This window comes from Malaclemys terrapin, chromosome 16 (assembly GCF_027887155.1).
Source record: "Malaclemys terrapin pileata isolate rMalTer1 chromosome 16, rMalTer1.hap1, whole genome shotgun sequence".
NCBI lineage: Eukaryota > Metazoa > Chordata > Testudines > Emydidae > Malaclemys > Malaclemys terrapin.
In genome coordinates, this window is record NC_071520.1 from 27,020,385 (window position 1) to 27,044,900 (window position 24,516).

At 42.9% G+C, this 24,516-nt stretch overlaps 1 protein-coding gene across 1 annotated transcript in view; it reads left to right on the forward strand.

The window, feature by feature from the left end:
* Positions 1–19,399, forward strand: part of MLXIP (MLX interacting protein) — a 70,383-nt gene extending 50,984 nt beyond the window's left edge. Inside the window, exons 9-17 of the mRNA XM_054006696.1 lie at positions 412–1,075; positions 3,598–3,719; positions 4,496–4,676; positions 5,460–5,584; positions 8,643–8,744; positions 9,977–10,104; positions 11,161–11,284; positions 13,895–14,024; positions 14,763–19,399. Coding sequence (XP_053862671.1) covers positions 412–1,075; positions 3,598–3,719; positions 4,496–4,676; positions 5,460–5,584; positions 8,643–8,744; positions 9,977–10,104; positions 11,161–11,284; positions 13,895–14,024; positions 14,763–14,884 — 1,698 coding nt within the window. The 3' untranslated portion in view covers positions 14,885–19,399. The remainder of the gene's footprint in view (positions 1–411; positions 1,076–3,597; positions 3,720–4,495; positions 4,677–5,459; positions 5,585–8,642; positions 8,745–9,976; positions 10,105–11,160; positions 11,285–13,894; positions 14,025–14,762) is intronic.
* The last annotated feature ends 5,117 nt before the right edge of the window (positions 19,400–24,516 follow it).

Genomic DNA, 24,516 nt, shown 5'->3' on the forward strand with positions numbered 1-24,516 from the left:
CTGGGAGACTTAACTGCTGGGTTCTGTTTCCAGCTGTGTCATTGACTAGCTGTGGGACCTGGGTCCAGTCACTTAACCTCTGTGTACCTCAGTTTTCTTATCTGTAATACAAGGATATTGGTGACTTCCTCCCTCTGAAGAGCTGTGGATCTCAACCCTCTGGAAGATCTTTACCTGAAAGGCACTTACAGGAGAGCCAAGGAGAAATGGGCAAAACTAGAGGTAGTTGTAGTTATTTAGTTCTTGATGTGGAAGGTGTTGGCTTAGCATAACTAGGAGTGATTCAGATCTAAGCCTCATTCTCCCCTTTCACAATTGAGTGTTAGGAAAGGTTCAGATAAAATCTTCTGGTGCTGGCCCATCTCCAATGTCAAGCATTAATCTATACTAATTTTTTTTTTCTCCTGACAGTCTTCTGTCCTGCCCTCGGGTTCTTTACCCAGCACACTCCCAACAGTGAACCTCAATGAAGGATTGATTGCCTCATCGGTACCTGCTCCTGTCATTCCTGATGTTGGTGCTAACCAGTGCTCCAACATTAGAAGTGAGGGCTCTTTCATCCAGCCATCAGACTTCAATTCCGATTCATCTCTAAGTGGCCAGCAGCCATTTCTTCCGGTGTTCCCAGCTCCAGTGTCGCTGCTGCAGCCCACTGTGCCACCACACCAAGCCGCTTTGCCCACGGTGCCTCTGAAGGCCAGCTTGAATTCCCAGCCATCTGCTTTTACTGCTCCAGAAACCCAAAAGTCTGGCCTCCGCAAATCTTCCATTGTTACCCACACGGCTTCTGCCACCCTGACCCACAACCCCTCTGCTACCACCTTCAGCCAGAGCCAGAACCTCATCCTGGCCACGCAGCAGCCAGGCGGAGGAGTGCCTTGTAACCTGACTCTACAGACTGCTGTTGTGCAGGGGCAGCCCCGGCCTCAGCTGCAACCCCACCTGACGTTTGCACTCCCTAAAGCCGTTCCCCTGGCGAATGCTGGAACGAGACCCAAACAGCCACAAAAAATAGTGCCTGCTCCAAAGCCTGAAACGGTGTCCTTAGTATTAAAAAATGCCTTCATCACCCCAGGTGAGAGTCACGGGGGTTCCTCCTTCTTCTGCTGGGAGGGAGTAACGTGAGGGAGGGGCTCAGTTGCTGTTGTAGGTGGAAATTAACATTAACAAAAATATGCTAATGTGCAGCACCCTGGGTGTCACTGGAGGACCCAGAAATCTTGATGGTGAGGCTGTTTATTGTTACTAGCACTGCCTTCTCCGAATCCACGTTCCAAATAAACATTCAGGACGGCAACAAAAAAAGGCATTTCCCACAGCCCTGAATTTTAATGTGATTATAAGGGAGGCAGGATGGACCATTGGAGTTTGCATAGGACCGGGAATCAGGAGGTCTTGGATTCTGTTCCTGGCTCTGCCACTGAGTCCTTTGGTTGCCTTTAGCAAGGCCTTTCACCCCTCTTTGCTTCAGTGACTCCCTCTGTAACATGAGGATATTTACCTACCTCAGTTGTATGAGGTACAGAGCTCTCGGAGCACTAGACAGATGCAGAGTGTTAATTCAGGTATTGGCTTCTTTTCAAAGGGTTATACCTGATTAAACTGACCAAACTGTCAGATCAAATGGAGCTGTTCCTCTGTTTCTGTGACCTTGTCTACACTTGCCGCAGCACATAGGGTACCTGTAGCTACACTCCACATTGAAAAGCAGGCTGCGTCCACACTCACTGCAGTGTGTGTAGCTACATGTGGCAGTAAAAGGCTCTGGCAGTGGGGAGCTGCTGGAGCCTTTCCTCTCTGCCTCCCCCTTGCCAGAGCCTTTCACTAAAAATAGAAGTGTAGATGTGGGAGGCACTGCTTGGGTGTGCAGAGAGCCATGTAGAGTATATACCCAGGCATGTAGGGCACTTTACTATACAGTTTAGCTGTGCCTCACTGTCTACACTGCTATTGCTAACTGGGCGTAACGTGTCTGTAGTCTACACACCACTGTAAGTGTAGACTAACCCCATGAATGTTAATGCTTATGAGCAGGGCTGGTGTAGCGAGGAGGAAGACATTTCAGTGATACGGGACCCTAAGAAATAAAGTTTTAGGGTTCGTGTGCCTTTGCCTCAAGCTGCCTCCGTTGGGGCTCTTAGGCAAGCGGTGTCTGTTTTCAGGACCATGTTAATACTCTAAAGGCAGCAGAAGCCACAGACCCCTCAGGATTTGAGCTTGTTTCAGAGGCAGTTTCTGAAATGTCCCTATGTTGGCCCATTTGCTCTGAATGCAAATGACATGGAGAAATATTGTTGGTTCATGGTCATGAGGCTGTAACACACAGATTAAAATCTGATTAGAATCTGACTGTGGGGATCTATGACATTTGAGCTTTCAGCGTTGTCCAACCCACCATCTACTGCAGATGTCTGAGAGCAGCAAGCATGAGCCAAATGAGAGAGCTCTGAACTTCTCTGTGGGGCTCGGCTTTCTGCCCTTAGGGTGACCAGATGTCCCGATTTTATAGGGACAGTCCCGATTTTGGGGGCTTTTTCTTATATAGGCTCTTATTACCTCCCACCCCTTGTCCCGATTTTTCACACTTGCTGTCTGGTCACTCTATCTGCCCTGGACCCCAGCGAGTCTAATGCTGGTCCTGCTTGACAGACCCCCCTGAAACCTGCTTGTGGCCCCCTACCGGGCCCCAGATCCCTTGTTGAGAACCACTGCTATAGCCAGTCCCCCAGAAATACACAGCCTGAAGGATTATTGTGAAATGGAAATTACTGAAAAGCAAAAGAGTTTGTGTGTCTGCCTGCCTGCCATGGGCATAATGCTATGGCAGCCCATGAGAAATCCCCATTAACATCCTCAAGTCTGCTGCATCCCAAATCCTAGCACAAAGATGTGTCACTTGAAATAGCTTGATCTATGGTTAATAGCATTAAGCCACTACTGGGTGTGTTTCTAAGCCATTCATATGTGCACCTAATGAATTAAAAAGCAAGAGGCCATGTGCCATCAACAGCCAAGAAATGCACTACTGACCTAGTGAAATGTGTTCTAGGCCCTTTCTCAGCAAGAGCATATATCTGCCTTCGTATGCTGGGGCTAAGGTGTGCCCCTATGTTACCCGTGGAATTTGCACCTCTGTCTGGACAATGAATGGCTTCATTGTTAATGGGCTCAACGTCAATTCTGTCTCAAATTAGGTTGCAAAGTACACCCGTCACATCCTCAAGGTGCACTTACATCAGTTATAAAACCCACATAAATTAAAACACTTAGGTATATCTCCATATTTATTATTTATCTCATAGAACTGGAAGGGACCCTGAAAGGTCATCGAGTTCAGCCCCCTGCCTTCACTAGCAGGACCAAGTATCCATGTTATAAGCCCTTTTTATATCCTGGAGCCACCTAGCAGTGGCAGTTTGTGTTGCAGCTTGATCTTTGAGAGAACTTAGAATAAAGATGATTTGGCGAAGTTGTACAGAAAATACCTGTTTGGTCCCATTTAGTCCATTCTCCCAATCAACACTAGTTTGTTCCCTACATAACATTCTCCAGATCTTTCGTGTCAATAACGATTCTAACTTCAGTTGTATTCTTCAGCTGCCTTTCAGGGACAGTCCAGAGCTGTGATCGTAACCCCAGCACCTTTAAAAAGAGAGGGGATTTTGACTCCGGCCATGTCTCCACCTAGTGTTGTAATTGCACCAGCTGCAATTCCCAGAGTAAGGAAAAGAAAAAAAAAATCTTTGGGCTGGAGTTTGCATGTTGTTAGAGCCTTAAAGTGTGGTAATGCTTCAAAAAGTGACTAGGTATAGATGTCTCCTCATTACTCAACAGATCTGTTGGTGTGCTCAGAGTTATCTGTTAACGTTTGATTTATCTACATTGTGTGGCTGTTAGCACTATATAATCTGCACAGCTTCGGGAGGGTGAACTGGTTTCTTCTGTGGCTTACACGTCAACAGAATTCATAACAGACACCAGTTGCAGAGGGTTTTTTGACTCATAGACTTCCAGTCAAGAATGGACCATCATGATCATCTTGACTGACTTCCTGCACATTGCATGCCACTGAACCTCACCAGTCCACCCCTGTGATAGGCCCATAAGTAATGATGATGAAAGAGCCAGAAAGAATCCAGCTTGACTTTCCACTTGCCAGTTGAGAAGTTTGTCTTGAGTATGCCAGTGTGTTTGTCCAGTATGTTTGAGTGCACGTGAGACAGAAATGTTAAGTGTACATTGTGTATAATAAGACGAAATTGCTTTTTCACTGCTGCTAACATATTCTAACATTGCACTGAATTATGAAAACGTGGGACTCTTGCCAGAAGTCTGGCTTTTGTGCCTGATTGTTCATAATATATTAGCACTAGTTTGGGGAGTTCCTGTCATCAGATAATTATGTATTAATTTAACATTATACACTGCCATTGAAAAACAAGATAATAGAATCCTTTGTATTTTTCTTTCTGTAATATTCCTGTGCTGTTTCCAGGCTCCCGGGGTGATCGAATTCCATAATAACATTCTGATTGGTCAAGCACAGCAAGCTCCAAGTAACCAGCAAGTGCAGTCCACAGTCTCGCATCTCTTCTCTCCTAGTGCAGTCCAAGAAGTTAAAGGAGAGCAAATCCCTTACCACAGTACCTGTTCACAAGTTCCCTCACCTACACCTAGTAAGTTAGAGACCTAAACTCTCTGACTCTCCCCCATATGCATCCATCTTTAAGGGGGATGTAAAACAGATCTTGGCCAGCTGTGGTTATTACATATCTTGGGGAATTCTTTGTAGAAATAGTTTGTGAGCCCCATTCCCTACACTTTTAGTTGTCTATAATAGTTTTCAGTTCTTGCCCTAAGCTTTTGGTTAGTGTTTCTGTGCACTGTTACGCTGTACTAGTCCACTCCAGAAGTGGTTGCATTTCAGTACTCCATAAAATGCTATAGAAGTTTATCATTTAATATAATAAATATAATTCTAATTCTTTGCACCACTTCTACAACAGCTTTCATTAGAGGGTGTCTAAGCACATTCTAGCCTCACACCTTACCAAGGGTTCCCTGCAACAGTAGGTGTCCCTGTCCTCTTTCCTTAGTGCTCTACTTCCATGGGATAGTAAGAAATTATTTAAATATTTTGCTTCCTGCTTTAGGAACCTGGAGGGTCACAGTGCAAGTAGGTCACGGTAGGATAGTCAGTTTAGGTCCTAGACACCCTAACACACATTTGCTTGAAGTGGAGAGAACATGTCGCCACAAGGCATTTAGCCATTGTTTGTGAAATATTTGGATTTCCTAGCCATCTGGTCATCCTACTAGAACCTAGATATTACAGCATTGGATGCTCTAGAAGTGCAGTCAGTGGCTAGATTAAATGATCTGGGTAGAAACTGCTGCTCAACAGTTCAGTTTGTTATAGAGAGCTATTTTTTTAATAATCTGACGTTTCCTTTTTGAAGGCCGAGATTGTCAGAATTCAGGACAGGCCTCTCCCTGCCCATCTGAACAAAGCCCCAGTCCTCAGTCTCCACAGAATAATTGCTCAGGAAAATCCACAACTGACCCTCAGATGGCTGCATTTAAGGTACGTGTTCCATCCTTTGAGTTTTTTCTTCCTTATTTGTCTTTGTAGCTTATTGATTTCCTGATTTAGACTGTATAGACTAGACTGTAAGTCACTGGATAAATGAGGTTGCATATGTGGTTGTGGCTTAGCTTGCATTACATTTGTGTTGCTGTATTTCACTTTAAACATTTCATTATGGCTTCAGGCTTTGTAATGGTACTGATCTTGCCCTGCTCAGCAGTGATTTGTTATCCAACATGCACAAGGAGGCTGTATTTCTGTTTCTCATTATCAACCATGACAGTATTTGATACTGTAGTTCATATAACCCTTACGACAGATCTAGGTTTTAACTGGTAGATCTGTATTCAGCTGGTTTTAGCCTTAGACTTCTAAGCCATTTTAGTTTGTCTGTGCATGTGGTTTTTCATCCAGATTATTGCTGTTCTGTTGGGAGCTCTTCTGGCTGCTCAGTTTTGGGGGCTCCTGATCTTCAGTGCTGTTTGTTGGGGTGATTTCACCTGGCTGTGTCTGGTACTTTCTGATAGCCCCTGGCAGTTGCCCTCTTTGGTCCTTTCCCAAGGCCCGAAGAAAGTGCAAGACTGAATACACTAGAGCTCAATGAAGTTTAATGATGATGAAACAGCAGGTCAATTTAGTGGAAACAGAACTTCAGCTGACTTCCTTTCTGTCAAATCTCCTCTCCTTTTACAAACATAGTGATACATGTACCACTGGTGGGGTGTTCGCCTTAATGGCCTGGGTGGATTCATATTGGGATAATTTATATTTAGACTCTCTGACATTCCTCTCAAAGATTCATTTTGACATGGTGTCTTCACCACTCTTCCTAAGCAGAAAGTGGTACTGTTGCTGTGTGCTATTAAAGAGCTACCATTTTTCCCCAGAGGGGTGGCTGCACTTCACTTGGGGACATGTTCCCTACTGTATAAATTGTCTATATAGTGGAGGGTGTTCTTCCACACACACAAATCACCGTAGGTGGACTTTTACTATAAAAATTTCCTCTACAAAGACCTCTCCTTGCCCCCACTAGAGGGCAGATATTTCCTGGCTGGCCTGTCTCCCCTTCTCTCCTTGCAACAGCTGCAGCATGAGCCGGAGTTAGGAATTTTTTTCACCCTTCATCAATCCATCCAGGGGATAGTGGCATCTCCTCTTCTCCTCATCCTCCTCTACTCTCCTTAAAATGCAGCAGCCAACACCTAGCTGGTAGGATAACTGCTGCATTCCAAGAAGATTAGCACAATGGAATCTGTTGCAGTGAAAACCCATTGAAATGCACTGAAATCCCTCAGCTGCACAAGGAGTATCATTATAACCAAGTTTGCTGTAAGGCTGTGTCCACACTACGGTTTCTAACCTTGATTTTGTAAATGGTGTTACAGTCATCTTAAGCAGTTACAGTTACACAGTTCAGTTTCTGCTCAGACAGCCGCTTTTCTGCTGTCATTTCCCGTTTTGTGCATCTGTATCTACCGTGCTATCTAACACATCTGCAAGGGATAGAATTTCTGGAGGGCCTGCACATAGAATAGCAGGAGCTGCATATACCCTCCAGGATGTCTTTCTACACAGAGAGCTGGAAGGATGGAGGACTGTCCATACCAGTTGCACATGGATAGGGGTTCCTGTCTGCAGAGCAGAAAGAATGCACTGACCCAGGTACAGAAGAGAGCCACCTGCCAGTCTAGCCCTGGAATGGCAAAACACTGAGCTGCTATGGTTACTAAGAGAGTCCTAGCCATGTGGTGTAAGAACACATGTTTTGAGCCATCCATGTGAATAACCTTACAAGCTCCATTCCAAGTTGTAGTCTGGATTTACTTTGGAGAAATAGCCACTATAGAAATGCCAGTCAGACTGCTAGAGGTCTTGGCTGTATCTCTCACACTAGTTAGCCTTCGTAGAATTTTTCCTTGATTACACAAGAAACACAACGAAAGCCACAACAGACCAAAGAAAGCTATCAACTCTGTTTCTTTGTTTAGAAGTAGGCAGCCACTAGATGATGTGGTGTCCTTGAGAAAACAAACATGCAATGAATCAAATTTTGTAGCCGTTTTGACAAAAATATTGGTGACTCTGAATGCTTTGTATTTTAAATGTTTTAAGTCCCAATATGTTGGTAAACAGACAAAGGATGAGTGATTGTTAGAGGCTCTTTGATGTTTGCCCACCTTTAGCCTTCCATTCTTTACTCTTTTTGGAATGTCGTCATTCTCGAAACTAAAAATGATGGTCTTGCTGAGCAAAACTGCTTAGATTACAGTACAGCAGCATGTCCAGTGGGTAGGGCATTGGATTGTGAGTCAGGAAATCTAGGTTTTGTTCCAGAATCTGCCACTGATTTGTTGAGTGGACGCCTACATCGCACAACCTTGTTCTTCCTCCTTTTTTCCCTCTGTAAAAGGAGGCTAATGACAGTTACCCGTCTTCTGTAAAGCACTATAAAAGTGCTAAATCTTTTTCAGTGCTAAGTCCTTTTTCAGGGTTCTGATGGAAAAAGATGTTTGACAGCTTTAGAAATGTATGGTAGCACATAAGCCAAACAATGATTTAAAACATCCATACATGCCAGAGGTTATATCCCAAATGTTTGGGCCCAGTTTTAGGTTCCTTTCACACTCATAAAGTCCACTGACTTCAGTGGGAGTTTTTGCTGCGCTAGGAATGGTGGGTCAGGCCCATAATTTGCAGGTAATTTTAAAGGTCTAAGGATGTAAAGAGACACTGTCAGAATTTTAGGGGGTATTTTTAAACATCATGAAACTTAAAACTAATAGAAGTGTTCATAAAACTAAGAAGAAACCCCTATTAAACCAGTTTTGGTTTGCATTTAGTACAGGGGGCACTTCTGAAAGTGTTTAAATTGCCATGTGCAAGTAATTAATATCACTATGATATTTTGCAGCATTAGGAAGGCTGTGGATACCATGGTAACTTTAATTCAGCAAAAGATAAAATTGTATAGATTTTAATAGCAAAAATGACCATAGGGCAATGGTGGAGAAACCAGCATAGACTGATGAGCTAATTTTATTTTTTTATGTAGAATCGAAGGATGAAGCATATTTCAGCAGAACAAAAGAGAAGATTTAATATCAAGATTGGTTTTAGCACCCTGAACAGCTTGGTATCAGCTAACTCTAAGTCAGTAAGTTGTCCATGAGTGCTGTGCATTTTTAACCTGGCGAGAGAAGTTATAGAAACCATCACTCATTCTGCAAAGGGTTGTTAATAAACCCGAACATCACTTGTTTCACTGGAGAATGTGAAGTACACATCAAAGTGAAGTTACTTGATGCATCTGTGACATAAGAGTTTAGGTGAGGATGGATAGAAGAAAATCTGTTGCTACTGGCCAGGTAGCTGAGTGCGTGCCAGCTCTTGTGCTCTGAACTTTACCACTGGTACGAGTCTCAAAATTGCAGAGAGTCCTGTTTGAGCATGAGCTTCAGTTTTGGAACCAAGGGGGAAAGAAAGAAAACTGGGCAGTGCAGTCCTCTTTGCTCCTGGAGCTCCAGTAACAGAGACTTGATCATAGGTACAGCATGGTAATGCTTCAAACTTAGTGTATATGGTTCCTTTCCTCAACCATTTCCAGAGTATTTTACAAACCTTCCTTAATCCTCACAACACCACTCTGAGGCAGGTCATGTACAAGTTTGACAGATAGGTAAACTGTAGCACAGAAAGATTGTGACCTGCTTAAAGCCCAGGGTGGATTGATTTGAGTTAAAGTGAGGGGGGCTCACTGATGCAACATCTTATTTTATTTATTGAAATGATTTTAATGGATTATAATAAATGTAGGCCTTATTTATTTCTGTCCTGTCAAAGGTGCACACAGAGGCAGATCCTAGAATAGAACTCAGTAATGCTGTTTGGCCCCTTTAATAACCACTAGACCACACTCCCATCTGTTTAATGATAATGAGAAAACACCAAACCCTATAGAATCAAATGTTCTGTATTATCTCCTTAATGTACAACTTTTAGTAACATGTTAAACACATCAGAGAGGACATCACACCCCTCATAAAAAATTATGAATACTTGTTAAGGGAGAAAGTGATTAACGAACAGTTTAAACATTTCCATTGAGAAAGTAGTCAAAATCCAATTTGGAAAACAGAGGGCAAGTTGCACACACATGCATCTTTCACTATACCAGTGCTAATAAGAGTCAGGATAAACACCTAACTGGTTAATTGCTCTTCTGTAGCACTTTTCATCTGCCAATCCCAAAGTGCCTTACCAGGGTGGATAAGGAATGTGATAAAGGGGCAGAAATGCTTCTGTAGGTGCTATATTTGGTTTGGGGCAAACTCTGAGGCTGTTTAACTCAACTCCAGAAAGTCAACTTTGTGTTCCTCTTCGGTACAGATCAGCCATGCAATCACGCTCCAGAAGACTGTGGAATATATCACTAAACTACAGCAGGAGAGAATGCAGTCACAAGAGGAAACTAGGCGCCTCCGGGAGGAGATTGAGGAGCTAAATGCTACCATCATGTGAGGTTTTGAGGGGAATTGTTACCGTTTTTTCCATAATGACCAGAGCCTGGGGAGCATTTCTTTGGGTAATAACATTGGGTGTCTGCATCAAATATTAGGTTAAATGGCAGCGGGGCATTGAAGAGGAGGAAAAAATCAGTGGATCCCGATGAAAAAGCAAAGTCATAATAGGATGGGCATCAGTAGGCTTCTGTGTTGACCTTCAGTGGGCTCTGAGTATTGGTGTATATGGTGATAACACCAAAAATGGCCCACTTCTGAGAAGAGGCCAGGAGGCATTGTGCTCAGAGCTGTACTGTGCCGTGGATCAGAAATCATGTCCCTTAAAGTACTTCAGCTGCAACTGTCCTTTTGTATGTAATCTTCCATTATTGGAAGAAATAATGTCCAGTTTGCGACTGACTTCCTGCGTGACCTTGGGCAAGTCACTTTAATAGCTCCGTGCCTCAGTTTCCCCACCTTTACAATGGAAGGTAACTATCATTACCTCATTTTAAAGCATTTTGTGGTCTATGGTGCTTTTCATCCACAGACTTGTTAAGTGTTCTGTTATGTAATTAGGGTTTTGAGGAAAGCAATCAATTATATTTGTAGGAGTTGATAAAATCTATTCAGTTGACTTTAAGTTCATCCTTTAATTTGGACTGTGTTCTAAAATCATGAGAATTTGAAGAAAACATTAGTGTGTTTGCTATCTGACTGCTAGTTTTAGTGTTTTTATTCCTTTCTAAGTGGGCCCTGAAAATTACATTGTTAGATGTTTTACTTTGCTTTTAGCTCTATTATTTGTACTAATAAAAGCTTAGCAGCTGGAAAATTCTCTTTGCTAAATGCATATGGACAAAACTGATAGGAAAACAGTATTACACAGTACACATTAATGAGTCATGAAATGAATGAGGTTTGTCCTCTTCATTTTAGTGGATTACCCCTAATAGGCAGCGTCAGTCCCGTGGTACTGGTGTTTGGTGCTTGTCCTGTATTAGTGTTTGGTCTGGAAGAGAAATATCTCCTTTCTGGAAAGAGATTTTGAGCTCTGGCCTTTTTCTTCAGTTCTTGTCAACAGCAGCTCCCTGCTACCGGGGTTCCCATAACCCGACAGAAATTTGATCACATGCGGAGTATGTTTGATGAGTATGTGAGAAACAGGACCCTCCAGAACTGGAAGTTTTGGATTGTATCCTTTCACTGTGCTACTGTACATTGAATTTATATCAAAAAAGCGCTAAATCCCTAGAGGCTTGTGACTGGAGACTAGGACTGGGAGTCAGGAACACTGGGTTCTAATCCCAGCTCTGCCAATAACTGATGCTGTGACTTTTAGCCAGTCACTTAAGTAATTCTGTTCCTCCATTTTCTCATCTGTAAAATGCAAATAATATTTCCCTGCTTCACAGGGTATTGTGAAGTATAAATCCATTAACGTTTGTAAAACTCTTCGAGAGGTTTGGAAGGAAGGTGCTGTAGGAGTGCAAAGTATTATTACTATTCGTTACTATGGTTTAAAAACTGTTAAAGTTTAGTGAATACTGTCCCTAAGGTATAGCTCATCTGTTCATTTTTTAGAAAGGACCACTGTCAAGATAAGTGGTATTAAATAATCGATTCCTTACTGATCACTACTGAGATTATTAAAATTTAATTGATAAGATACTATTTTTGTTCATATTCACCAGTATTTAATGGAACCACAACGTTGGGCCTGAACAACTGGACTCTGTCCCTTAGTCAGATTGTGCAACGCTTTTAGGAAAGGCTTCCATGTGCTCTGCAGCAAGTTTGACCTAACGTCTGTGGGAAAAGCCCAATGATTTTCCAGCATTCTAGTACCTCACGCTGGAGCAGCTTCAGAGAAAGTAGAAAAAGAGTGGCCTGCAATTGATTTAACTGTGAAAATTATTGATCAACTAAGGACAATATCCCAGGTGTTGCTTAATTGGATAGTATATTTTACACTCCTCCAAAATGTTCAACTCCTGCAGAATTTGGTTTTAAAAAGAGCATTATAGAAGTTGTCAGGGAGGAAGCTGGGAGTTTTGGCAGCTCGTAGGAGGCAATTGGAACTTTTGGCACTCAGGAAGATGTGGGAGGCAGTTTGGGATAGTTGAATATTTCTCCTAAATGATCAGCAGTAAAATGGTGGTTGGGATCTAAATTGGCATCATGAGGTTTCAGAGTTAATGCCTCACTGAGATGAACTGGGCAGTTTACGCTTATCAGAGCTATTGTTTTAGGCAGTTTGCAGCAGGGACCTTGGAGGGAGTGAATAATACTCTCAGCAAACCACTTCTCATAGCAGGCTATACCTCCAAGTACCTTTTTAGCAATCGGGTGTAATTCTCAGGACGCACTGACATTTTCCAGAATACTGTCCAGTGAAAGCTTAGGAGGCTATCTGTGCCCATAGCCAGCAGTCGTGATGACTAATGAAACTTTTCACCAGGGTGAAATGACTGTAAAGCAGTGAAGGAGGTTTATAACATAAATCTGAAAATCCCGTAAGAGTTTCTGCTACGTAAAGAAGGGGGATGAGTAAGCTGATCTTGGGCTGGTAAAGATAGCTGAAGAATAGCCTGTTACATTACCTTTCCAGTCATTTTACAAGGGGGCATAAGCACAGGCAGTCCCTTTAAACATAACAGGAAATAATTAGACTGATCTTGGCCATTAGTATTGGAGGGTACCCAGGAGCATATTACAATGTTGAGACTTGTTTATGCCATATTTCCACGCTTTGATGGAATTGGAAATTTTTTTTACTGTTATCAGAAGATCTAAAGATGGTGGTAGATTCTCAGGGCCACCAATCATAGAACTGAACTATCTTTAAAGCCCTGGATAAGTTCCATGGGTACATATTTCACAAGCTGGTTTGATTTTAAGTTTTGATTTAGTTGGGGGCGGGCTGTTTTTATTCTAGAATTATTCAACCATCATCATAACAAATTGCTTTGAAGGTCAAGCTTAGTGACAGTTTCAGCTGCGATATAGGAGACCCTGATTTGACATCTGCTCCCAGTCCCTGCTACATGGAGCCAGCAGAGGCTGTGTGTGCTCTGAAGGATGGAGCCTTCTGCTAGCAGGAGGGAATGATCATATGTTGCTCAGTATCTTTCAGCTCATTACAATTTGATAACCCTGTCCAGTCCTCCTTTTCTAGTAGGGTTGTAGCCATCACAGTGTCCATCCTTCAGGGTAGAGGAGTTAAGTGGGGGAATCCCTAAAGCTTGGGAAACCAAACAAAGTAGCTGTGTGTCCATAGCTTGCTGCTGTTAGCACTGATTGCCAAAGGGTTCTGATCAGCGGAGGTGTCCCCAAGAGGGATGTCTCACGGTTTCATAGGCTGTGTCTAAGGCTAGCTGCATCTTTTTGTAACAACCGTATAATAAAAAGGAGGGACACAAACTACTAGGACTAGAAACATTTTTCATTATTTCTTTCAAATGTTCCTTTCTATTATTTGCAACCCAGATTCTACTGTGTGATGCTAGTGCATGGGGACCAAGCATTGAAAGTGACCATCAATATATCTGTCTAATTTCACTGTTCATCCAGAAGGAATTACTAAAGTAAACAACATAGCTGAAGAGCACTGACGTCAGATTTTATTTTATTTTAATATCCCAGGTAGAAATGTTTCTTTAAATGTTAGCGTCCCTTTCCTGGTTGAAGTCCATTTAAATGCCTTCTGTTTTCCACTTACATTGAACTATTCATGGTTTTTTTTATTATTATTAAGATGCTCTGTGCGCCTCTTTTTTTCCCCTTAACCTTCAATGATTTGCAGTTTAGTATCATCATTAAGCCGTTGTTTGAGACCTTCAATGGAATGGTGTCTACGGCCAGTTTAGAGGACCTGAACCAGACTGCAATGGCGTGGCTGGACGAGCATTGTTCGCTCCGTGTTCTGAGGCCAAGTAAGTAGAGTTCTAACCGGTGGTAATTTAATACTACGATAATTGTTACCGTACAGTTTCCTTTTGGAAATTCAGCATGGGACAGGGAAGGAAAGCATGATAGAGGATGTGATTTTTCAACACTCTTGCATTGTTGCAATGGAAAATTAAGAACTGTTGTTGCCAGTGAAATTCATTTTGAGCATTTCTTGCGTGTTAGCACCGAGCAGAAAAAATAATGTAACTTTTTGTTTGTAGAGACCAGAAACTAACTATAGATTCAAACCACAACATTTTAATCCAGATTTCAAACACTCTTGAGATGGGCTAGGGGTCAGGAAAGTGGTTTGTTTTGTTATGAAGCTGTTTGAATCTGTGCTTAGCTTTCAAATGCCCGTGAAGTTTGGGGATGATTGAATCTGATGCCTGTTTCTCAATCCACCTCCATTATGAAGCACCAAGTTCATATCTGTGGTTAATACTGCAAAATAATACTGTCTATATTGGAACAAGTTGGGATTTTGTTGAATAGTGCAGTCAAAATACTAGATCTCACTTTGTAAACACTGTCCTTCCAGCAAAGTCATTGCACTTCGATGTCTTTGATGTTGCATTGTTGAGGCTCTGTGTGTACTGCAAGAATATCTATGTATCTGTACATTGCATAATAGATCATTCATCCTTTACTGTGTACTACGTGAATCTGTTTGCAATCAGACTAATTGTTCTCCTTGATTCTTTTCTGACCCTTTATTCCAGTGGTGCTGAACACCCTTCGGCATCTCAGTACAACCACCTCGATTCTGTCAGATCCATCACACCTGCCAGAGCAAGCCACTGAGGCAGTTTGTAAGATCAACAAAACAGCTGGGGAAACCTAACAGTCACAAATGATGAGTTGCCTAAACAAGACGTGAAGAAAGGCCCAGCCTCACAGACGTGTGAGTTTCCTTACAGTCGGTGCACTTTAGAAAGGACATTGTTCAGAGCATTTTGCCTCTGGCTCCTGAACATGTAGAGATACAATGCAACATTGTCTAATGTTTGGCTTCCTCTTCAATACCTGTTAGGTTCAGTTAAGTGAGAATGCCAACCTCAGATACATAAGTAGGCTAGAGTCCTGCATTCAGCAATAAAAAATCTCCATCAGTGAAGCATGAATAAATACACAGGGAGCATCTTTGCATAAAATGACTTCAAGTACTAAACAAGGTGTAAATTCGCTACACCTAGGAACAATTTGTTAAAGGGAAATGCACGTTTGATTTCATGAAAGGTAATGTGCTTTTTCATTTTATTACCTGGTGTTCAATTTCTTTGTTGTTTTACTTGAACAGTAAAAGTTGATAAAAAGAATGATCAACATATTAATAACCAAAGGAGAAAAAAAGTTAATCAAAGATACAAAATTGTGGTAAAATACTAGAATTAAAATCTCAGGTTGTGTATGTATCTTTATTCTAGTTCAGTATATTATTTGTATATGATCATTTGGAGGGCATGCTTTATTTCCTAGCAAATAAAGTAGCAGATGTTTTCGTAGAACTTTTTTTCCTGATTCAGTCAGTACAAGTGAGTAGCAGGACAGTTTGGCAAGTACAAGAGAACAATTTATCTTTAATTTGTGTGAATTCTTTACTTGTAAATATAGACATGAATTTCCTAACAGGCTTAAACTGTAAACTATTTTTTCTTACATGCTGCAGAGTCGAACTCTCCATCATAAGACATGTGCACAGATGATGCTGTAATGCTTTAGAGACAGAAACTGAGTTTGTAATGCTAGGAAATAGGCATTTATGTTGTCACAGAAATTAGATCAATCCACATGTACTCATAAGCTATCCCCCACTCCTGTGTCTTCTTTGCTTATTTCCCCTGCTTCAATGTCCCTGCCCTAAATCCTAAACTCGAAAGATTTAGGTCACGGTTGTCAATCTTTAAGAGGCTTGCGTCCAACATAAAACTTAGAACACCGCTTGTTTGATATCGGAAACATGACATCATTCACCGTGACTGTTCCAGTAAGTGTCTGACATAACTATAGATGGACCTGAGCCTCACTAGTCATTAGCAATGTGCTCATCACCATAGTGCTAGCAACTTCTGGCCAACAGTAGCTCATGCAGATCGTTCCTGTCCACATTAGGATTAACCTGTGTGGGGTAGGGTGTATGTATGTGCCGTTGGCGAATTAGGAGGAGTATGGGCATAAACATGGAGACTCTTGACTCATGATTTGTAGGCCTTCTTTTGCAATCCCTTCTCCACAGCTCTTGTCATGGAGGGTCTGCAAAACTGACTTTCTTTGGTAGGAGCAAAGCTGGAGCAGAACATGTGCTTCGAGCCCTCCCAGCTTTGGGGTTTGTTCCTTGCCAGTGCCTTTGCCCAGCACCTTGCTCCCCAGTGTTGCTCTCAGCCTGTGTGCTGGGAACAGGGTTTGGCTTGTGGCTAACAATTACTCTGCTGCATCTCTGTAATGAAGTCTACTAAAAACATGATCCTTTATAGCTAACCCCTTGGACCTTAAAGTAGAGGCACTATGTAAAGCTTAAGTCTTCTGTTGAGGTTCTGATGCTGCACTCATCACTCTGGTATCTGAGCTCCTGCTTTTCAATACACTGTGAAAAACTAAATGATTTGTTGCTTAGCTACTGGCATATAACCACCTAAGCAGGGAGCTGTACTGTGCACAGCTAGGGAAATGCCTAGCGGTGTCTGCTTTCACAGTGACGGGTAACTCCAATAATGTAATTACGTGTCTGAGCGGGTTTGTTTTGTGTTCCACTCCATGAATTAACTTCATCTGCAAAAGAAGTGAGCCTTCAGGCCATTGACTAGATTTTGTATCTGGTTCAAAATTTGAGGTCCCAGGAGTTTACCAAACTCTCAGGTCAGTTTTCATGGCAAAAAAAATAAATAAATCATTAAACTCAGCACAACTTATTAATAACCCTGACAATTCCACTACTTTCTAGAGAGAAGTTATTAGGAACCATGTTAACAATCCAGGTAAAGCCAAATGATCTCTTTCCTTGGTACCTTTCCTTCCAGTTTCAAAAACAAGCTGCATTGAGATGGGCAGCTCTAGTACACTGACAGTGTTTAGCTAGAGAGCAGACTGAAAATAATTTGATATTACACATTCTAAAATATTTTCAGGGATTTTACATTAGGAAGCAACTCTTCGCTTTCTCTACCGTATAACTTTCCATTTGGAGGGTCAAGCTTTCAAAAGCTACCTATGAAATGAACTGCAGGATTTCCCTGTCCTGAGTTTTTGCATTCTCAACTTTTCACAGCTGAGTTTTTGCACATGCCGAACATCAGTTGTGGTGGAAATGGCATTTGTGCAGGCAAATCAAGAGACCTTTTGCTACCCATTTATATACCTAAACTTCACACACACCTCTGAGATTTTTGCAGCTGTGGAAAAACTGCAGTCACCGCTGTAGAGCTAGCAGTTGAAGGCCCTTTGAAAATGTAGGCCTAGACTTTATTGAAATAGTACATAGAGGTGGTTGTTAAGCGGTGAAGTGGCTTTTCTACCTATATACTCAGGCCTAGACGTGCAGTACAATCTATTAGTAAAATAAGCAATATCGTTTGGTATCCAGCTGAATAAATGGTGCTATATAAATGTAAGATCTTTTCTATCGATGCCTGTATTCATCCTTCATTTTATTAATGATCTTGAACTTCTATCTAACAAAATCTTTGACATGGTGATTAGCTAGGTTCCCCCCAACTTCCTCATTTACACATCTATCTTATTGATATGCATATTTGTATGTCCAAATACGTATCTGGTGACGTTGTCTCCAGTCTGCATGGTAGATATTGTGCCTGGTTCTTACCTCATCCCAGTGTAAATTGGGAGTAAATGCACTGAAGTCAATGTGAAGTGTGATCATAATCAAGCTTTCCCTCAACATGCAAGATGTACTAAGGGCCTGTTAGAAAGCTCGTAGAAGTCTTTCTGCTGACTTCCAGGAGCTTTGGCTCAGACCCTAAAGAGTTCCACCCCAACTCCCATTGAAATCAATAGAAGGCCTCGCATTGACTGCATTGGTATCCTAAAGGAACATGAAAGGATATTGTGACTGAGCTACTTAAAATTTATCAGGTTACCACTTTTTTATCTTGAAGTCTACTAAAAACCATCGAATCTCACTGCACAGCCGAGCAGATTAAAACGGGACAGATAGGGTGTATCTAGTTAGTTGCAGGGGAAACACAGAACAGTTCTGCTTGCTGCACAAAGATCAGCAGCACTTTATCTTTTTTTATTAAAAATTGCTGACTTTGGCAGGCAGGAAGGGGAAAAGTGTATGAGGGAGAAGAAAAAAGTATACAAACTTTTCATTCTGTCTGGCATTTACCAGAAATCATCTGCTTTCCTAAATCTTTTGAGTCGAACAAATACCCATGACGCATGGAGACTTGAACAATAAGATCTGGCCCCTTAGTGAAGGTTAATAATTCTGAGAACCCTTTGCCACCTAATTTCTGTAAATCTGAACTCTCATTTGTTTATTTCAGACTCCATGTTTTATCACATTCAGTCTAGTGACAGTGCTTATTGGGTGCACTGGAAACTGGACTGGGAGTTTATAGACCTTGGTTCAATTCCTGGCTCTGCCTCTGTTTTGCTGTGAGCCTAGTCGCTTACCTCTGCCTCAGTTTCTCCATCTGTAAAATCGGGATAATGATACTTCATCTTTTGTAAAGCAGTTAGTATTTTTACAGAGCTTTTCTTTAGATCTCAAAGTATTTTTATGAAGTTATGAAAAGAGATTTACCCAATTTATATGAATTGCAGTGTAAATCTCTCTGCTCTAAGCTTGAACTTTGTATTCTATTTCTGCTCACCAGCTAAGGGGTTTAAATAACACCTCTCTCAAAAAGAGGATTTCTGCCCAAAGCAGTTGCACTCTCCCTTAGTTTAACGAGTTCCAATTCAGTTCCATGTGGCACCAAACAGATGCAGGCTCTCAACCAGTCCCCACTATCTGTCTGCAGTTTACAGAGAATTTCAGGTGACACTTACCGTCTACCTCGCCTTCAGTGGCTTCATATTGTGGATTTGGCTCCCAAAGAATCTGTAGTGCTCAGATTCACTCTTAGCTTCCCTAAAAGCCAAACACAAGTTATGCTTTACTCAGACTCAAATTATTGGGCTCAGTACAAGGGTATCTGGGTGAAATAATGGCCTGTGATGTACTAGATCAGTGTTTCTCAAACTGGGGTCCATGGACCCCGCTGATCAACTCCTCCCCCTCCCTCCTAGCGCCTCCTGCACGTCAGGGAAGTGTTCCCCGGTGTGCAGGAGGTGCTGGGAGGGAGGGGGAGGAGTGGGGACAGGGTGCACCCAGGGGAGGGGGCAGAAAGAGGCAGGGAAGAGGAGGGGGAGGGGTGGGGCCTTCGAGGAAGGGGTGGAGTGGAGCGGGGCTTGGGACTGAGCAGGGGGGTTGGGGGTCCTTGGATTTTTAAAGTTTGAGAACCACTGTACTAGAGGATCTAGTGGTCCCTTCTGCCCTTAAACTCTACACATCTCTGCAACCCAACACATCAGCTACTGTAGTTCTCTTAGAGCCTTGTGCTCCCGGCCAACAGCACAGCCATGGGCAGCAAAATCCAGAAACTAGCTGATGTTGAGGGAGCAGGAGCACAGCAGGGATGGGGACAAGGGATACTCTTGGCAGCATGATCCCTCACAAAACTGTTGGGATTTCTTTGTGGGAGACAATGCTGGCCCTATTGGCAGGCTCTGCCATGGCTTTCCTGTCCCCTAGAGAAATACCTCCTGAAGGGAGACTTTCTGTATCAGGTGCTGGAAGGGAGCTGTGTGGACAAGCGTAGATGTGCTGAGTCTTTGCGTGACCATACCTGCACTCTGTGAGTGCCCCAGACTCCTGGAGATTTTCTCACGGAGCTGAGGCAATGTCTGCACTGCAAGCACTACAGTGGCACAGCTACAGTGCTGTAGCTACACCGCTGTAGTGTAGATGTTTCCTACATTGAGGGAAGGGGGTTTTCCATCAATGTAGCTAATCCACCTCTCAGAGCCAGTAGCTAAGTCGATGGAAGAATCTCCCGTCAACCTAACTACATCACGCGGCGCACAATTCTTCACAGCCCCGAGCAACGTACCAAGGTCCATCTAATTTGTAAGTGTAGACCAGGCCTTTTTAGGGTACTACAGGTTTGGTGCGTCTCAGTTCAGCCATCCCCTCCTCCCAACAGGATGATCTGTTGAAAATCCTGAATATAGTGGAGCATCCTGGGCCCTATGTGGTTTCCTGTTTAGGAGACAATGTGACTCTTAGAATCTGGGACTCTGAAAATTGCTTGATTTTGGGGAATGTGCACAAAAAAGTCCAGCAAAACCCCAGAGTCTCCAGGCAGCAGCTTTCTGCTAGATCCCTGTGCATCTGTAAGTGCTTGAAAAGGCAAAGACAGTGAGATCACACTGCTAAGCAGTGTCTTGCCATCTTGAGTGAATCCATTTAGTTTGCAGCCCCAGAGTTTGACATTCCAGTACATGTGTTTAGTTTTCAAACCAAAAGCCTCTGTGAGATCAGGCAGGGGTATGAGAACAGTTCTAATATTTGGTGCCAGTGGCATTTCTGGGTAGTAGCAGAAATGTTCAGCAGCATGAAGCTTTTGTAGTTCAGATTACTGGGAAGCAGTTCCATCTTTTGTGTCCATTATTGGGATGGTTAACTATTGACCTACTGGTGCCAGTTGAAAGCTACTTTGGGGGGTTGGGGGGGAAAATTGACTATTCAGTATCAGGACAGTTTTGAATATTTTTTCAGGTGTTATCTACACTTTATTTCCAGTGCCCGCTACTACTTTTGATTATACACCAAGATAACGAAGTAAAACGATCAAAGTATTGTTGCCACTAAATCACATGGTCTTAAGGGCCCAATCCAGCAAGTTCCTGAGTGTCCTTAACATCTTTTGACTTGAGTAAGATATTTGGCTGGGTAACGACTGCAGGGTTTGGCCTGCCCATTGCTCGCCTCCAGTAATTTCTTTGTCCACTATGTGGGTGCATGTGTTTCATGAGAGTTTTCTGCAGCAAAGCCCCTTCCTCCCTCTGCCCTGTTCCCATTTACTTTGATTGGGGCACCAGCTCTCCATTTTCCTTCTTCATTAAACATGTGTCATGCTGTTTTGCATGGCACACACATAGACTGCAGGCACGCAGGTAGGTTTTGGACGGATATGTAAAACCCAGGATGGTTACAAAGCGACATATCAAGGCATTTTAATGTAATGGTCTCATGGCTGTTGTTTGAATTGCTTTTATATCCGAACATAAGCACTGCTCATAAGCATCAATAAAATGTTAAGACAAAGTAAATCAGCGTCAGAAGCAATCCTCCTCTTCTTTAATGATACTTTAAACAAATTGCTTCCTGTGCTGCCATAAAAATTTGCTACAGGTATTTTTTAAATGAATGGATTTGATTTTTGTGTTTGTTTGTTTATATAAAAGCTCCGAAGAACAAGGGCTTCAGACGTGCTCTTGCTTTGGCCTTGTTGTATAAGGTTTTCTGTTCTATTGTATGACACAACTTCTGCTGTGCTGCTGGTATGTAGCATTTTTCAAGCAGCTCTGTTAAACTGTGCAATGCAATTTTTTTTATATTTACAACCAAAACAATAAATGTTATTTTTTGGAAGAAAACTCTGCTCTTAGTCTGATCACTTTAAATGTTGTACTGCCTTTATATAGCCAGGGCTCACATGGCTGGGGAGGGGGAAAGGGGAGCGGCTCCACCCACAGAACAAGCTCTGTCCACGCAAAATGCCACTCACCATAGCTGTGCAGATGTGATCATGCTCTCGGAGTACCTTGTACTCAGCTCTCTTCGACTTCCCCTTTGTGAGGCTCATATGCTCTGAGCTACTGGAACTTGGCTGCTCTTTGTGGCGACCTAGATGCCCCTTGGGGCTCTGCTATGCTCCTGGGGCTTGGCTTCTTGATTGGAGGGGGTGAAAAATGATGGTATCTTCCAACCCTACTCACTGGTAATGCCAGAATGAGCTGGAACTCGCAATAGATTGTACAGAATGTCATAATTTCTCTCCTTTCTTACCTGCTGGGACAAGCAGTGAAATTCTTAACGATGCTGACATTTAAAGTGTGATCACTAGGGGTCTTGAGTCAGCAGCCATTGAGATGAATGGAATCGTCCGCACCTCAGGTAGGTTTCAGATCTGCAAACGAAGACAAATGTCACTGCATCAGTTACACTGAGTCAGGTCATGTTTCTGAGGCGATCTCAACAGTCAACCGCTAGAGACTTGGGCTACGTCTACACTTGCAGCTGCAGCGCGCCGGGAGTTAAACCTCAGAGACAACAGCAGGGAAAGCGCTACTGTGTGTTCACAATGTGCTCCTTGTGACGGTGGTGCATGTCCACATTTGCAGCTCTTGCAACACTACAGAGAGCAGTGCATTGTGGTAGCTATCCCAGTGTGCAAGTGGCTGCAGCGTGCTTTGGAAAGGGTTTGCAATGCCTAATGGGGCAGGCACAGCATCACATGATGCAGGTTTCCCAATCCCATTGTTCCCTAGGCATCCTACTAGATTGCCAGCTGCTTTTCAAATGAGGGGATGGGGAGTGTGACAGTGTGTTGTGTATATGTGGGGGGAGAGACAGTGTGTTTTGGGGGGCAGAGTATGTCAGCGTGCTATCTTGTAAGTTCAGACAGCGGCAGAGGCAAGGGGGAAACCCAACATCAGCCCCCCCCCCCACACACACACACACGCCTGCCTCTGCAGCAGGAGCATTCCACAGTAATGGTTTGCTTTGTGTCCCAGAGCAGATAAGCATGCGGGCTGTCAGAAACGGAGCTTTGAAAGGGGATAGCTGCATGCCTGCAGGCGAGTTCAAAACGATGACCAGAGTGGCCACTTGATTTCAGGGGATTATGGGACGTTTCCGGAGGCCAATCACAGCGCAGTAATGCAACACGTCGTCCACACTGACACCCTGGCGCTCCAGTCCAGGCGCAGCGAGCTCTATGCTTCTCGTAGAGGTGGATTACCAGGAGCGCTCCAGCTGCAGAGTCCAGGCGCTCTAAGTGCCTTGCCGGTGTGGACACCTCAGGAGTTATGGCGCCCAGGGCTGATTTAATGCGCTCTAACTTACAAGTGTTGACAAGGCCTTACTTTTTTTAATTAAAGTTTAGATTCTGCAAATAAGAAGGCAGGATAAAAGGCACTAGGGCATTGTACCCATCAGAGCTCTGTACATATCCACAAGTTACACTGTCACATAAGTATTGGTATACTGCACATTTCTTTTTAATTCAGATCTTAGTTACACAAAGGTAAATCCAGAGAATTTCCACTGATTTACTGCAAATCGATGCCAGTGCAAATGAGAACAGAATTAGTTCCTATGTCTTAATGTGCAGTTCTACTCCGAAAAGTGACTAAAAATGTCACCAGATTCACTCCCTGTGTGTTTTCAGAGATATCTTACTTCAGTGACAAAAATAAATATTCATGCTTTTGCTCCTCTTAGTGCTGCTGGAGTCCATATAGCCATGGGGGAGGAAGCTGGATTCTATTCTTGCTCATTCATCAATAGAATTGCTAACTAAATTCTGCTCAGTGACACCTGTAACAATCCACTGAAAACTATGGCATTGCACAGTGTCCCTGGGGCCTCAGTCGGTCTGCAGAACATCTTTTCCTGGTGACAATGATGCATGAGGAGGAAAAACCCAGCTAAACTCTTGGACGCCAAGCAAAATGTGCATGGGTTTTAAAAACAAAACAAAAACCTTGTTACGTGTGAACCGGATACATTAGATATTAAATCCATTTAGAGGCAGTAACCATGGAGCCAGGCAGCACCATATTTACCATTCTTTCTCGGAGTACAACTATAATTAACGTACTCAGTTTCTAAAATCACCCAGGCTCGAAGTCAATTGGACCTGCAGCATAAGCAGTCAAGGACTGGCCCTGCTAATGAGACTGGGGACCAACAAGATGGTCTAATAAGCCTCTTACTGACCCAGAGGTTCTAAGCTAATGCTTTACATTTTTCATGGCGTAATTTTCTTGATATATTAAGAGTCTGAACCTGCTCCCATTGACGTCAACAGGATCAGGCTCTGACCGTTATTTTCTCCCCTTTAACAACATGGCGCGAGAGCCAATTCCACCAGCCAGGAACCCATTCAAATCATTCTGTTTGCCTCTTAACCTGCTTTTAAGTTCTGAGGCTGGTAACTCAAGAGCCCTAGTGTGTCTCTAAGCTAGGAGAAATGCTTGAGTCTAAGCTGGCTGTGCCGTATCCAGCAATAGTAGCTTGAGCCCTGTGTAACAGACACTCGAGTGGGACTGGTGCAGACATAAGGCTCTAGAATTATGTACTGGTTATGTTATTTTTCTCTTTCACTGTTTTCTTGGAGGAGTGTGATCGAGACGGTTCTAGAAGGAGACTGGGATTTCAGACTTTCATTACTGACCACCCCG